The 16,050-nt window shown below is 44.4% G+C and overlaps 4 protein-coding genes across 4 annotated transcripts in view; 1 reads left to right on the top strand and 3 right to left on the bottom strand.

Annotated features, from left to right (window-relative positions):
* The window catches only part of LOC117588731 (N-acetylgalactosaminyltransferase 7), a 12,948-nt gene extending 12,489 nt beyond the window's left edge, over positions 1-459 (bottom strand). The window contains exon 1 of the mRNA XM_034280206.1: positions 432-459. The gene's annotated coding sequence lies outside the window, so the exon portion shown is untranslated. The remainder of the gene's footprint in view (positions 1-431) is intronic.
* LOC117588735 (serine/threonine-protein kinase S6KL) overlaps positions 1-16,050 on the bottom strand; it is an 18,174-nt gene extending 2,124 nt beyond the window's left edge. The window contains exons 1-7 of the mRNA XM_034280211.1: positions 16,018-16,050; positions 15,272-15,375; positions 14,999-15,215; positions 14,814-14,937; positions 14,656-14,754; positions 14,351-14,509; positions 11,426-11,514 (exon numbers count right to left, since the gene is read on the bottom strand). Of these exons, the coding sequence (XP_034136102.1) occupies positions 11,426-11,514; positions 14,351-14,509; positions 14,656-14,754; positions 14,814-14,937; positions 14,999-15,215; positions 15,272-15,375; positions 16,018-16,035 (810 nt within the window). The 5' untranslated portion in view covers positions 16,036-16,050. The remainder of the gene's footprint in view (positions 1-11,425; positions 11,515-14,350; positions 14,510-14,655; positions 14,755-14,813; positions 14,938-14,998; positions 15,216-15,271; positions 15,376-16,017) is intronic.
* On the top strand, positions 5,719-8,628 carry LOC117588734 (protein bangles and beads). Its single transcript, XM_034280210.1, has 2 exons — positions 5,719-5,875; positions 7,308-8,628. Exon 2 carries the CDS (start codon positions 7,309-7,311, stop codon positions 8,623-8,625), a length of 1,317 nt encoding a protein of 438 aa, XP_034136101.1. The 5' UTR covers positions 5,719-5,875; position 7,308; the 3' UTR covers positions 8,626-8,628.
* LOC117588740 (autophagy-related protein 101) lies at positions 11,821-14,340 on the bottom strand. Its single transcript, XM_034280217.1, has 2 exons — positions 12,339-14,340; positions 11,821-12,287 (listed from the first exon to the last, which is right to left on the bottom strand). The coding sequence occupies exon 1, from the start codon at positions 13,993-13,995 to the stop codon at positions 13,339-13,341; it is 657 nt and encodes a 218-aa protein (XP_034136108.1). The 5' UTR covers positions 13,996-14,340; the 3' UTR covers positions 11,821-12,287; positions 12,339-13,338.

The following is a 16,050-nucleotide window of genomic DNA, read 5'->3' as shown; positions in this document are numbered from 1 at the left end:
GGTGTTATAAATCTTTGGATGCTGGGCGGATTGTCTAGAGATTTCGAAAGGTTTGACCTGCATTTGAAGCAGCAAATTAAGCTTAATCAATGCTTTGACTGTGGCCGTATCTGTGGTCGCAAAACTGACAAACAGCGACAAGTTGACAAAGTGAAACAGTTTAGGTTTTTGTGTGTGCTTAGAAAAATTAAATTAAATCACAGCAGAGGAGCGACGACGAGCGATGGATCGGCGGAGTGGCAAAGGGGAAGGGCGATCGGGCAAGCAGTGGCAAGGGAAGAGCGTTCAGGCAAGCAGTGTAAAGGGAAGAGCATTTGTCAAGCAGTGGCAAGGGGAAGGGCGATCAGGCATGTGTGTGGGTAAGGCAGTGACAAGGGAAGAGCGTTCAGGCAGGCAATGGCAAGGCAGGGGCATTAGGGGGAGGTGCACACATGCCGCTGCCGCTGCCGCTGCTGCTGTCTCCACCTTCCTGGTTCGTTGATTCAAAAACAAGTTGTGAAATGAGATGAGAGCTCGCAATGATTCTGCTCTGGTTCCCCCACCGCATATGCCATTCATTTTCATTAATTTTCTTACACATCTGAATATGCACATACATATGTATCTACCTATGTAGGTGTGTATGTACCTATGTACATAACTGATTTGATGCTTTTCTGCCTATTCTGTTGTATTTATGTGTCACTTCTCTGTCACTCAACGCTGGACTCGCTGTGACGCATGCTAATTGTAATCGGTGGCACGTGAGCGAGCGCCGGGACTGACCGCCAAATTGGTATCCAACTGTCACAAAAATTGCCACAGAATGGCCATAGAACATTGCCGCAGAACTGTCGCACAATTCGAGTAATCAGATTCACAGATTTTCACAGCATCGACTGGCCGTGGCTCAGTTATGCCCAAGGGGGTTGTGGGGCTGGGGACCATCGGTCGCTGCTCCTCCGTCCACGACCAGGTTGGGGTTTTGAGTAAGAAAAAACATTTTTTGACGACTGAAAATAACATTTTTTCGCAGTGATAATTATTATTATTTTTTTTTATATTTCCTAGAATTAATGTTCAGAAGTAATTGTCTTAATCTATGATGCGGCGGCTACCACTTGTGCTGTACATGTGGATGTATGTATGTAGCGCTTCTTGCATAGTCAGCCAAACGCAATCAGCAGCCCAGCAGCCAGACATCACAAGAACAAAAAACAAAAAACAAAAACAGCAAAAAGAAAACAAAACCGAAACCAAAAAAATGTACACAAAAAAAACAAAAACAATCTGCAAGAGATTAAAATTTCAAATGGCTGCAACTTGTTTATTTATTTTATATTTGTTTGTCTGGCAAATCGGCTGATGAGTCTGTGGCGCAGAGATCTGTGCAGGAAATGTTCTGTGTTCCACTTGTCCTTGGTGTTTGGAATGCAATTGCACAATGTACATACATTCATACATTTGTACATACACACTGATGTACTTAATGATGATCAATAGCTTGACTGAGTACCAAGCTGAATTTACTCTGCCGAGTACCAACAACAAACACAAGAAGTGCCATCTCTTGCCAGCGCTTGTCGCTGTGATGGCAGAAAGAGAGCGCGTGGTGAATAAGTCCTTGGTCCTCACCACAGCTGACAATTTCACCTTGGGCAGGGCTAGGCTAAGGGGTGGGTGCTGTTTGCAGCCCAATTAAGTGTGAAATTATTGAAAATAAATGACAAATGACATATCTTAGTTCGCCCTTAGAAAGGGCTAAGAAAATAGCACTTCAATTGCAGTCATTAAAATGCGTGGTCTCACATTAATTAAGAGTATTTTTTCAAAACAGCAAAGAAAAGCAATAAGGAAAAAAATCTCTAAAAGTGCATACAAGCAGCAACTTGCCGCTTGTTGCTTCTTGTAGTTTGTATCTTGCAGCTTGCATCTGCCATGTACATACATATTTATGTATGTGCAGAAGTTTGCATAGATGGGCAGAGACAGAGAGAGAGGGAGAGAGCTCTGGGCATTGTCCAACAGTTGCTGGACTTGTGCTTGGTCTGCCTGCTGCTGGACTTGTGCTGCTTGGACATAGGCCGAGGGCCGAGGGCCTAGGCCGTCGCGTATTATGCGACAATGACCTCTTTTCCGTGCTTAGGACATTCAAGGCCAATAACAAAGAGTTATGCATGCGACGCATCCATAAGATACAAGGGCGACTGTTGGTTGGTTGCCTGTTCGCTTTGGTCTAGGCGGCACTTACAGATGTACATACATACATACATACATACATACATATGTACATACATACATATCTGGCTACATGGTCAGTCAGCAAAAGCTAAGCGGCGAGTACGAGTGCGCTTTGCGCTCATGTGTTGCAAGTGTTCATTCGTGTGTGTGTGTGTGTGTGTGTGTGTGCATGTTGCTTGTGGCATGTAGCAATCAGCAATGCACTCAACACTGTGCAACACAACACAAAATAATACTTTGCATCACTTTTTGTGGCTGTTTCTAGGCGACTTTTTTGATGGACAGAATTTATTTGTATTTTCATAATTAATTCTAATTTAATTTATTGAAATTCCATTTGTGTGTTGACTTGTGTAATTGCATTACAGGATGATAATGATAATGATGATAGTGCTGCTGCTGCTGCCCTGTTGCCGCCCCTGCAGCAACCCCTTTGCTGTTGAGCCTATGACAATGTTAATGTTGATTGCAACGCAAGCGAATTTTATATTACATGATGATAGCAAGCACCAAAGCAGACCAGACTATACACAGCAGGCAGTGCATCCATAGCCATAGCCCATGCCCTTGCCCTTCCTCAGAATCAGTTTCAGAATCCAACTCCAGGCCCCAGTCCGCAGTCCACTAAGTAAACGTAGCAACAATTTATTGCTGCGTCCGCCTGCTGCTGTTGCTGCCTCCCATTCTTGCCTTGCCGCTGCATGTTGTCTGCCACATCCTCTTTTGGCCTTCTGCAGAACCCTCGGCAAATATTCATGCAAGTCGAAAGCATAAAAATGTCGCAAGAAACGACCAAACCGAGCGATGTGCGACCATTAAACGGCCACTTGACCACAGAGCAAGCCAAGTGCTAGACCCGATTTAAACGGCTGCCTGGACAGACGTGGAGCATGGGGATAGGGATGAGGATGTTGTGGACTTGATCCTGGTTTTGGTTCTGCTTTCTTCTAACTTTGGCCAACGCCTTTTCTGTTCTGCGTCTGGTTGCCTACCTGGAGGTAGGAGGCTTTCATTATCGGTCATCACTGTAGCCAAGCAATTTGTTGCTTTTCGCGTGAATGCATTTTCCATGAACAAATCTCTAAGCACTGTCGTTGTCGTTGTTGTTGTTGCCCAAGCCCATGGCAAAATCATTGAGCAACTTAATAATTGCAATTATGCATGATTTTATCCGAAACGCAAAAATACAAGCAACTATTTATGAGATTCGTTTTTTTTTCGTGACGACAAAGGGGCAGCCAGTCCACAGCTGGCGACCATACGACCTTCAAAATGTATCTACAATTCAGCCAAGTCCAGTCATAAAGGTTTTTCCATTTGTGTTCTATGTACATATTTATTGGTTTTTGCATGACATATATTTGTATATGCAATTTCGAGTTCCCAGTAGCCAACGAACGGTTAAGGATCAGCAACAGGTAGCTGCGAGGAATGTAGAATGTGTGGCTCATAAAAACATAACTCAAAAGTGCCATAAAATAATAAAAGCCAGATGCCCGGAGAGCTCGGATTTAAATTGGGTTTCCCTTTTTTGGTTTTTTTTTTCTTTGCTTTGCCTGTTACTATCCGAGACTCAGACTCATGCGACGACCACATCCATATCCATATCCATTACCATACCATCTCTCGCGACTATTTCAAAATCCAATCAAAGCACATTTAAATAAAGAGCTCTCTGCTCTGCCAGAACTTTCCGTTAAACGATTGCATGGATGGATGGATGGGCCTTAGATACAACGAAGACGACAACGACTCTAAGATACAGGTCTCCCTTCATTTGTGTCTTTGTATCTGTGTGTGTGTATCTTTCTTTTTTTCTCGCAGCTTCGTGGGTGCCTAATTTGAAAGACCAAAAAGCCAGCGAAGAGAGAGCGAGCGGCGACAACTTCTGGGGCAGTGTGGAGACGCAGCTTAGCGTTGGACCCGATCGGCCGTTCTATGGCATGTGTTTTAATGGGAATGGAAATTTTCCATGGGTCTATCCTTTTAATGGCTACAGTCGCTGCAGTGCACAGTCTATAAAAAGACTATACCCCCAGCCACAGCCACAGCCCCAGCCCCAGCCCCCATGTGTACCATGTCTAGGTCCAGCAGCCTTTTAAGGCCGCCCCAACAGGCATTTATCATTCTAAGATAATCAACGATCGAGCGACCGTCCATATACTCGTACATATTTACAATCGACGCGACGCTGGACATCGATGGGCAACCGATCGAAGATCCAAAGACACAGAGCCATAGCCAAAGAATAAGAAATGTCTGCAGAGCAGAAGAGAAGCAGAGAGCAGCAAGAGCAAGAGCAAGAGCAAGGGCGAGAGGCCGAAGCTTTGATTATGTTAATGATGTTTCCCCTGGGTAGATCGATGGATGCACTTAGCCCGTACCTTGGGTGCTGCAAAGTTCTCTCTGGCTCTGTGCAAGTTTTGGTCGCCTTGTCTATACTTATTCCATACCGGTTTCCCCCCCTTCCCCCCACCACACTCAGTGTCTGTGCAATCTCCTGCGATGATGAACCTCAATTAAGCATTTTCCTTTGGTCCTGGCTGATTGCTGATGTTATCAACGTTCAATTCCATTTGAAAATCGTGCTGCGTTTAATGGCGGCTTATGGCAATCGATCAGCAGCAACAGCAGCAGCAGCAGCAGCAGCAGCAGAACCGATCCTGGCTTGTTAGGGTTATAAATAGATACAGCCATAGCCGCCATGTCTTTTGCCTCCCTGTGGTCTTCTACCTGCGGCCCTGCTGTCTCTCTGTCTGCTCTCTTCTGCCTCCCTCTTTTTCTGATTTCTGCCTCCCTGTCTTCCGCCTACTCTCTTCCGCCACCTGTCTTCTGTCCTCTGCTTCTACCTTGCTGCCTTGCTGCCTTTTGCCCTGCTCTCTTTCCTACCCACCTATGCAAGCCTTACAAATAGCCGAGACTTTAAAAATAGACAACGCTCCAAAGAGTTGCTGCTGCTGCTTGCTGTCTATTTATGGTGAAAGAACTCCGGCTTAGAACATTGACTTACAAAAAATAGCAGTGGATCCTGCCCAAGCCCGACCGTACGCACGCGTGTTCGTGTGTGTATCTCTTTCTCTTTCGCTGCTGCTAACGCTGCCAGTGCTTCGGGCGCTGCTTTTGCCTCGTGTCCGTCGTCGTCGTTGTTGGTTTTCTGTGTGCCAATGTTCGTGCCTAGTACTGAACTCTCGCTGTATATTTCGCTGCTGTCTCTGCTCTGCTCTGCTCTGTCGACGCCAGCGTCCGACGTCCGTGATCTGTGGCGTGTGTATATAAACGCCGCGTGTGCCTGGCATCCACTCAAAGTGTTTCTTGAAACTGACCGGTGAGAACAAACGCGGCATTGCAGCTCAGCGGATTAAGAATCTACCTAACTACCTACACACACACACACACACATACTACTCTACATACTACATTTAACACAAAAAAAAAAAACAAAATCTCTAATTTTTTTTCAAATATTTTTTTACACTTTTTGTGCGTGTGTTGCAGCAGGACGCGTAAAGAAATTCGAGAAACTAACAAACAAAAAACGTTCATTAAGATACAAAACGTATCTGTGAGATACCATAGAACCACAAGTGCCAACCCACCAAACGACGGTCGCTCCTTCAGCTCCTTAAGCAACAAAAATCTGCAAACTAAACTAAAGGTGAGTGCATGGTGCAGGTCAATCGAAATTCAATACCACCAAAAAAAAAAAGTGTTCAAATAACGTGACGGGAGGGGGCAAGGGGAGGGCTGACTGCTGCACCTGAATGTGCCTTATCTGCATCTGGTGTATCCTTTAGATACACAAATGTATCTAAATGCCTTGGGTACCCGGTTTTGTGTTGCTCTTTCTGCCCCCCCCCCCCCCCTCCCACTTGGCTTTGCGTTTTTTTTCTGTTTTTTGTTCCCCTCCCCGGCCAAACGAGTTTTGATTTTTCTTGGCTTGTTAGACTTAGGCTTTAAGACTTAAATGCAGTTTCAGCTGACAGGCTCGGCTCATAAATTACAAAGATCGTATCGCACTGTGAGATACATTTCGGTTCGGTTCGTTCACGGTTCCTATTACATAATACACAAATGCAGAGACACAAAACGACACAAACGGCCGAAGCATTATGTGCAGGCACAATCTGATCTGATTTTCATTTGATCTTTGAGAGCACCGAGAAAAAACACAAAACAAATCTTAAGGAATGCGACGAAGACAGCTTCAAGAACCCCCAATATAGCAAATCGAAACGATTTGGGTCTAGGAAGAACCGTTAGTTTTTGATTTCTTGTATTCATGTCTTGGATTTTTATTGCTTATCCAAACCAAAAATAAAAAATTAATTAGCATAAGGAAATGAGCCGCACGAATCTGCAAGTCACAGCCACCAACCACAGTTCGAATTTGAATTTGAATTTAAATTTAATTCACATTTGAATAATGAAAACCCAACGATCTGAAGATCGTTAATCCATGCAAATGTGGGCCAATCAGTAGAACCATAATTAAAGCTGCGATTAGAAATGGTACGGAATGCCACTGCCAGAGCTCTCTCTCTCTCTCTCTCTTGCTCTTTCTTTCACTGTGGTGCCACAATTGCGGTACGGTCCGAGCCGGGCATAAGGTCCACGAACCCACCGCCGCCGCCACAATCAATTCAATTGTAATTTTCCGCGGTAAAAAATTGAATCATTTAATCGAATTACAAAAGAACAAAATTGTTCAATGAATGGCGCAGGCAGCGAAATTTTCAAAACGGAATAGAAAGTCCAGCCTGGGTGCGAGCTGGGGACTGGGACTAGAGGCTGGGCCTGGGCCTGGGCCTGGGCTTGGGGGACTTTAGGCATTGTGCAGCAGCTTCTGGCTGGGCAATCAACTGATGTAATAATATGAGAATTTCAATTGCTAATCCAACGAGCAGCAGCCAACGACAGTTTCCAGAAATGTCAGATTGTCAGCAGCCAGTAGGCTGTAAGATATTTGACCTTTTGCCTCGCACATTTGTCAGATCTCTGAGCATTATTAACCATTAACTATAAATATTAACAGTTCTCTTTACTCTCTTTTGTCTTTCCCCCGTCCTGTGTCTTGTTTTTCGTTGCAGCATGAAGTGTCAACTGCTGTTCGTGGCCACCGTTTGCCTGGTGACTGTCTGGGCGCTGCCTGTGCCCGATGAGGAGGTGGCCATACAGCCGGATGCCGGCACCAAGGCTGAGCTGCTGGGCAAAACAGTCCAAACCAATCCCATTGAGCCGGCACCCTTCAAGCCCGAAATAGAGCCCAAGCCACTGGAGCCTAAAATCGATGCCAAAACTGTCGCTCCAGCTGCCGCTGCCGCTGCCGCCGCCACACCCATTGCCGCTCTCGAGTCATCGTCAGCTGCCGCTGAGCCAGCCAAGACCGAGCTCAAGTTGAGTGCACCCGATGTGGAGACCGCACCGGCCATACCCGAGAAGGTCAATGCTGCTGAGGAGGTCAAGCCAATCGAGAAGAAGCTGCCAGCTGCAGCTGCAATTGAGGAGTCGTCCAAGCCGTTGGCCCAGCCCCAGCCCCAGACCATTGACACGTCGGTCGAGCCCGAGAAGAAGCAGGAGAAGGCCGCCCGCACCGAGGAGGAGCCAATTGAGGCGCCCAAGGCCATTCCACTGGTAGAGGCAGCCGCCCCAGCCGCCAATGCCGAGGTGCAGAAGCAGGTTGTCGATGAGGTCAAGTCGCAGGAGCCCAAGATTGATGCCAAGTCCGCCGAAGTGCCAGCAGCCATAGCGCCGTCATCCGCTTCCATCGATGAAGCTGAGAAGGATGTGTCGATCCCAGAGAAGCAGCCAGCACGTCAGGAGCGCATCAGTGAAATTGAGCAAAAGGACGAGAAAGTGATTGCCGCACCAGAAGCATCCTTGTCATCTGAGGCACCTGCCGCAGCTCCTGCTCTGCCTACCGCCGCTCCAGCAGAGGCTGCCAAAACAGAGTCCAACATTCAGGTGATTACGCCAATTGCCCCACAGCCCGAGAAGAAATCGATTGAGGGTGGAGCACCAGCCCCAGGCAGCATCACGCCCGCCGCTGCACCCGCCGCACTGGCTGCCCAGGCCAAGTCCGCCGAGCCCCAGCAGGCCAAGCCTGAAGAAGCCGTCAAGAGCGTCCCCGAGTTGGCGGCCAAGGAGACCGAGCAGCCAGCTGCCATTGCCGAGACTGTTGCCAAGACCTTGCCCCAGGAGCAGAACGTTGAGAAAGTGCCAGAGTGGACCGGAGCCAAGAAGATTGACGAGGCACCAGTTGCTCAGCCCATTGCTGCTGCTCCCCTGCCCACTGTCGCTGAGCCAAAGAAGTCGTCGGAGGAGAAGTCCGAGTCCAAGAACGAGGAGTCCTCCGAGTCCAAGGAGTCTGATGAGAGCAGCGAATCCAAGGAGAATGTTTCAAACTAGAGAGAGAGCGAGAGCGAGCAAGAGAGAGAGAGAGAGAGAGAGAGAGAGCTTTACACCCTTAAACCTTTAAACCGCAACATACCCAACGGTAATCTACACACACACACACAGTCCAACCCCCCCGCAGTACAACCCTAGACCCAATCCTCGAGCACCACTACGCTACGCAGCGTCACGTTAGCGCCAGCGCCTTAATATTACGATCGTCGTTAGTGGTATTCTTAGTTGTAAAACGAGCTAAAGTCGAGAGTGGAGTGGAGAAGCAAAAGTAGAACACAAACCCACAAGATCATTCAGCATCAAAGTGAGGATCGAATGCACAATATAATGGAATGGAAGGGTATTGCATGGAACAAACAAATAGCAATAAAAACAAACACAACAACAACAAAATAAAAAAAAACAAAAACAGGACAAACCGCTAAGATGGCATAAAGTTATACTTATAAATTAAATTTAATTAATGTAATTTTAATTAAATTTTAGTCATTGCAAGACAACACACAAAACACCCACAACTCCCGAGAAAAGCATCAACCCAACCCAACCCAACCTCCCCCCCGAAAACTCAAACTATAAATGCATCTTTCTCTACGAGTAGGTTCCGTTCCCCCTGTGTACGATGATCGCAGCAGCGGCAGCAGCATCGATGTATGGTATAATATTATTAATAATATTATAAATGAAATTCACTTTTTTTTTTTAAATTGAGTTTTAAATTAATGAAAAAAAAACTACATTTAATACGATAGTGGTATAACGTATATATGAGCAGAAATATATATGATTTTATATAGACTGAGAAAATTCTTAAATAAAAAGCGAAAAAATTAAAAAAAAAAAAAACAATCTTGTATCAGTTTTTAAATTGTCTGGGGAGAAAACCTTGGCGCGGTTGTTTTCTACGAACGTAGACATGAGCAAAAATATATGGGATGCGACTGGGAAAATTCTTAAATAAAATTAAAAAAATTGTTTTTAAATAAATAAATCTATCAATCCTAAATTCTTAAGTAAAATAAAAAACTAGAAGAGACGTGTGAGACGCTTCTTACGCGTCACAACTTTTATACCCGGCACTCAGTACTACATCTGCACCGTAGCGGTGATTTGTCAAATTTTAAATTTTTTCGTCATTTGTCATCATCTACATCTACAACACTTCTCACGCCAACACGCTCCGTAAGCTCGCACACACTGCAGACTCGCGGCTGAGGCAGAGGCAGCGCCCGCACACAAAAAAAAAAACGAGAAGAGACGTGTGAGACGCTTCTTACGCGTCACAACTTTTATACCCGGCACTCAGTACTACATCTAGATGTAGAAGACATCGCCAACCACTAGATATCGTTCACATTAAAGGACACGTAGTAAAAGCCTACTAAATAAAATGCATAAAACAAATTGGATCAGTTAATATTTTCCAATTTATGAGATATTTAAAACAGCAATCAAATTGGTACATTCTTGGACCGATAGGTTTCACAGCAAATTTTTCGAAAGTGGCGCCATCTATGAACATTTCTTGTACGCAACTTTGATGGTCACTCTTTTTCTAATACAGAGCGTTAAAAACCGAGTCTTGGTTAAAAGTCGGAAGAGTCAACGCCAGGGGGAGGGCAGAGGCAGGGGCCGAGTCAAGCAGAAGCAGAGTGTGAATGAGAGAATGTAAAAAGAGCAACAAAAGCTGCGGGACAGGGCGGGTGGGTTTAGCCACTGCAAATGAATTTCTTCATTCTGGCTTTAATAATGATCCAATCGGATCCCAATTTGGTGATCTGATAGAATTGCGTTTTTTGTTTTCTTTTATCTTCAAAATTGTAGATTTCGGAGGTTTTCGCCGGGGCGGAAGGGGGCGCGGCTCATTTTTGAAATACACTTGTAACAGTGTGTACAGAAGTTTGGATGCAAAATTTGGTGGCTCTAGCTTTTATAGTCTCTGAGATCCAGGCGCTCAACAAGACGGACGGACAGACGGACGGACAGACAGACATGGCTCAATCGACTCGGCTATTGATGCTGATCAAGAATATATATACTTTATGGGGTCGGAAACGCTTCCTTCTGTGTGTTACAACCATTCACTTTGTGCACAAATACAATATACCCTATTTACTCTTTGAGTACCGGGTATACAAATTTTAAAAAATAAATCAAGCCTCTAATGAGCCATGCAAGATCTTCTTGTTGGTTTAAAAAAAAAAATCCAAACAAAAAGGAAAGCCAGCAATCTTTTAATGAGCTTGATAAACCTTGGGAGTTTTCTATGCTAGCTATGCAAGGGCTTTGGGGTCGCATTGAAATAATCCCTCCCTCCCCTCTCAAATCAACGACAATTGCCTGAGATCTACATATGTAAGCGAGTAAGTACTACCTTCGCCATAAGAAAGCTGAAAAAAAAGGCTGGCTGGCTGGCTGGCTTGTCCAATTACAGAATTATAGTCTGGGCTCTACACTGTCAATGGCTATCGGTAAGTGCGGCATCCGTGGTCGAATTACAGAGCCCGCGATATGCATATGTGTGTATATATGAACAATAAATATTTTACAATCAGAGAGTATTAAGTGCATGCCCCATAGATGCGTCGCATGCACCTGCAAACCAGTTTCCACTGTTTGTTCTCCGTCGCAGTTGAGTCTATATCTACATACTGAATGATAGATAGACAGATCTATCAGCAGTAGACAACAAATTAGATTACCGACATGGCACATGGCACATGGATCACATTCTCACATACTCAATGGGAATTATCTACTGTTTACTGGTTTACTGGTTATCCGACTTTTGCTAGCTTACCTTCTGCGTTAGCATCTGACAGGCAATGACGCCCAAGGCCCACCAGTCCACTGCATGACCATAGGGTTCGCCGCATAGTATTTCGGGTGCTGCAATGATATGAGAGTGGAGCGAATATTTTACCCACCCGACAAAACAATTTGGTTTTCAAAGGATGGCAGCAAATAACAAATAAACAACAAACAAAATATTACAAAAAGCTTTCAAGTTGCTTCGGCAGACCGAAGAGTGGGAAACTGATATTAGGCTCCGGAAAAATCGAGTAACGAGTAGCGAGTAAGTTCTTCAAACGTTTTTAGTATGGTTTTGAATGGATGGTTTTTTATTGGTTTTAAATTGATTAAAATCAAGGCCAATTACATTTTGTCTACTTTGATTCATCAGGTTGTTGTTGGTTGTGTGATTTCAAAGGTTTCTTTTATATATTCTGCTTAAATCAAGTTTACAATAATAGTTTTTTAATTGCAAAGTACATTTATGGTTTTGTGTATAGCTTGAACATACACTTACTTACACACAGACATCGATTTACATTTACAATTGAATATACAGACATACATTTCGATTCGATTCGGTGCTGCGCTAGTCGTGGCGCTAATTCAATTTAACAAAAACTTATCAACAACGCCAATGCCAACTGTACATAGAAGTGCATCCATCCATCAATCTTGAATTCTTTACAAATCATATATTTCCATAGAGCAGTATCATTCAGTATCCACATCATAGTTTTCAATCATCAAAATTGATTCGATCATCATTTGCTCTCCCGCTTTTGTAGTTGTAGATGGAAAGTGTCAACATTTAGCAATTAAACTTTCTCCCTCTCTGTTTTGCTCTTGCGTCTGGGTACTTGCTAAAACTATAATTTAATCACTACAAGTACAAATCACAATCATTTCAAAATAATTACCAACGTCGCGCTCTCCTCGCTCTCTCTCTTCCTCTCTCTCTTTGCATTTCATTTGTGTTTTATTATTTACACTGATCGATAACATAGGGTAGGTAGGTAGTTAGGTATTAAGTAACGCATTAGTTCAAGCCACTACTACAGTTGTTTGTGGCCCGTAAGCTACCCCGACTGCCGCACCGAATCCACACTTAAATGTACATACATTAGATACATGGATACTTAGGTCTAAGGAGTGCACTCAATATACGCTTCCGGAGCGGGGGGATACACGTGGGCCGTTTGTTTGTTTGATTGATTGATTGATTGATTGGTGGGGTGTTAGGCCCACTAATGAGATTAGCCTAAGAATCTAATGCACTTTTATCGTTACAATACCAGCTCCAAAACTGATGTTTCTTTTTTTTCTTTAACTTTTACGCTTGGTCCATCAATGGTTAAAATTCTGCAACTGTATTTTAGTTTTTGGGCTTTCCACTTCCTATACATCGCTCTCACTCATACCTACTGCCTCTGCCTCTCCATACGTCCTACTCGTTTGCATGGAACACGATAAAACAAACATTTTCTAAAGGGTTCTACAGGTTTCTACAACTTAATCTAACTCTATGTCTAGCTCGAAACTCTTCTGATATATAATCATTTAATGATTGTAAATACAAACAGCGTGGCGAGACGATGCCCACAGATGGCGGGGTGTAAGCGGATCTACTGTACTAACAAAATAAATCAATAACAACTAAAAGTAGTAACAAAGCGAACTTCATGGGAGGAAGGGAGTCCGTCTCTCCCCTTTACACACACACAATAAATATTTAACTATCCATCTTTATCCTTATCTGTATCTGTCTCATTATCACCATTGGATTGCAACGTAAGATGTGAAATTAGCAGCAGAAATACATCAATTGTGTATGCTGCATGTTGCACGAAACTGTTGCCACGAGCACGAGAAAATGATGAAGTTTGGTTTTGGTACTACTCCACATTTAGCTTTAGCCAGTCACATTGCGAGCGTCTCCTTGATGATCTTTTTCATGGCATTGCCCATGGATGGGGCCGCCGAGCCGGAGGTGGAATAATCAAACTTGAACAAATACGGCTGAACATCGGGAAAGGATGTATCAAAGATGAGATCCAGCTCACTCTGGCTGGGCGTCTTGGGCACATAGTCATGCCGATTCATTAGCTCCGTAATGTAGATTACCTTTTCGGTGAGAAGATCAGAGACATTCTCGCGACATAGCTGCCGCTCGTCCTCGTTCTCGTGCTTGATCAAATCGAGATGCACCGTCCACACCTCCCACGGTATGGACTCTTGTGGGAATGGCCAGCGGTTCTTCTTCTTTTGAAAGAACTCCAAGCTGATCTGCCCGGAGCCGCAGCTCTCGTTGGAGCGTAACTTTTCGCTGAACACGTTAATGGCTCGCTTCACCTTGTGCGTCAGACTGTCAGAGGTGCAGCACACATACGTGAAGTCAATGAAGTTGCAGTCGACGTCCGTGTAGCCGACCGTGCCGATCGAGTACTGGGCATCGCCCGTGTACATGAACTTGCCGAGGCAACGATGGAAGAGCACTGTCTGGAAGATGGTGGTCACTGCCTCGTCCACCTGCAGACCCTCCATCGTCAGATCAAACACTTGCGAGCGTGCGTTCATCTTTGTATTGGGACTATTGGCTATTTACAGTGCTCAAAGGATGCTTTCTGTATTGTATTCCGCACTTCAGAATGTTCACTTCTTTCCCGTCTCACAGTTTGCTTTTTGTCTTAGAATTACTTGCTGCAACTTAGTTTCTAAATCCTATTTCTCTATTTATATATCCCTATACTGCTTGTGTTGCCTCTTCCCTACTGTTGCTGGGTTTTGGGTTTTCCTTTGAACGATTTGGAACGACGCGGCGGCGCCTCTTACTAGCTAACTGCGGAACACACAAGTGTGCTATTTGTTTTTTTGCTTATTAATTGTAATTGTTTTTGTTTTTTGTTTTGTTTATAGTTGGTTCAGATCGTACCCATGTATTTGAAAGTGCCACAGATGGTGCGTGTATTTGCACCCAGTTTGAGCCACTTGCTGAGCCCAAAGTCTGTCAGCTTGATGTGAAATTGATGCGTTAGTAAAATGTTCTCTGGCTTTGCATCGCGATATATAATGCCGGCGTTGTGTAGAAAATCTGTAAGGGAAAGGGAAACAAGCCACAAGTCAATAAAGTAACTATAGAGGCAGGGGAGTTCTACTAATGAACGCTGTCGCTATTGTTATTTGATTTTCGTTATCGGAAGTATGATTCACAAATCATCGGACTGTGCTGAAACTCACCGATTGCTAGGGCAATCTCTCCAATGTACAGGCGCACTAGGTCAATGGAAAAGTCCACAATTTTCGAGAACAATTCGCCATTCGGTATGTATTCGGATACTGCAATGGGAAAATGTTACATTTGCCGAATGCTAAAGAGAAATTCTCAGTCAACTTACGAATGTGAAGGTTATGACGGTTCTGCCAAAGATCGAACTGCTGCACAATGAACGGATGGTGACCGCAGACCTTTTGTATATCCGCCTCGTCCTTTATCTGTCTCACGCTGTTGTCCTCTATGAGCTAAAATGCATAAATGAGAGAGTTATTTAACCGAGCATCAAGTGTAGTGTTTGGGGCAGACCTTTGATTTTTTAAGAACTTTTAGTGCGTAGCATGAGCTGGTGTCGGTTCTGTTGCACACTTTAAAGACCACACCGAACGCACCCTTCGCCACGAGATGCTCAATCTGGAATTGATCGTTGCGGCTGGCCTCCTTGAAGTGTGAATTGAATATTGAATTAGTCAGTGGTCGATGCCATTGCGTTTTTCTGCGACGGACACCCTGTAGCGAAGACGAGCTAAAAACAACAAAAATATGTAAATTCCATTCTGCTCGAAATTCGGATTCTCTTACCTCTTGCGTGTGGCCTTGTTGCGATGCCGAAAGGAATTGCGAGCTGCCGAAAAACTCCAATTGAGGCGACCGCCGCTAAGACTGCCTAGGCTCCAGGTGGACAGCTGCTGGTAATCGTAGAGAAAAGTTAATTTGGAATGTTTATCGAGAATATTTATATTTATTTATTTGCAAGCAGCGAAGCGAAAAACGATCTTCGAACAGCTGAGCGCAGCCGTAAAAGAAAACGAGAGAGCGAGCAAACGAGAGCGAAAAAAATACATTGGTGTATGTACAGTGGTGGGCCACAAAAGGTGGTCAGGTTTGTAATCACGAACGATGGCTAGGAGGGTGGGTCTATCGTTCAAGATAACGTTCGAGTATTAGGTTTGTATGTGCCTGCTGTCTGGGTTTTTGTATCTGATAGCAGTAGTTTAATTTGTTTATGTTATAATGTCTCATTTGGTACAGAAAGCCCAAGAGCCCGTGCCTGTACTGTAGCTGCTGCCCGATATTGCCTTGAGTGAGGTCACACTTGTACCTGCCTCCATATCGCATACACGTGCACGCATATACATACACTCCGTATGTGTGGCTGCATGCGTGTGTGAGCTGTTTTTATGTGTTCGATGTTTTTGTTTTTGTGGTTCTGCTCCCCAACTGAGATTAATGGCAAACATTTTGAACGAAATTCTCCTACCACATGGGCGAAAAGTGAAATAGAACGAAAACACACATTTTATAACGCAGATTCTACATGTACATACATATACTATACACAACATATGTAAATGCTGATG

The sequence above is a fragment of the Drosophila guanche genome, unplaced genomic scaffold, assembly GCF_900245975.1.
Source record: "Drosophila guanche unplaced genomic scaffold, DGUA_6, whole genome shotgun sequence".
Classification (NCBI taxonomy): domain Eukaryota; kingdom Metazoa; phylum Arthropoda; class Insecta; order Diptera; family Drosophilidae; genus Drosophila; species Drosophila guanche.
This window is presented reverse-complemented; position numbering and strand designations above follow the sequence as displayed.

What these genes read in the sequence shown, in the direction of transcription:
- LOC117588734 (XM_034280210.1), top strand. Translation starts at nt 7,309, where the DNA reads ATGAAGTGTCAACTGCTGTTCGTGGCCACCGTTTGCCTGGTGACTGTC.
- LOC117588740 (XM_034280217.1), bottom strand. Translation starts at nt 13,995, where the DNA reads ATGAACGCACGCTCGCAAGTGTTTGATCTGACGATGGAGGGTCTGCAG.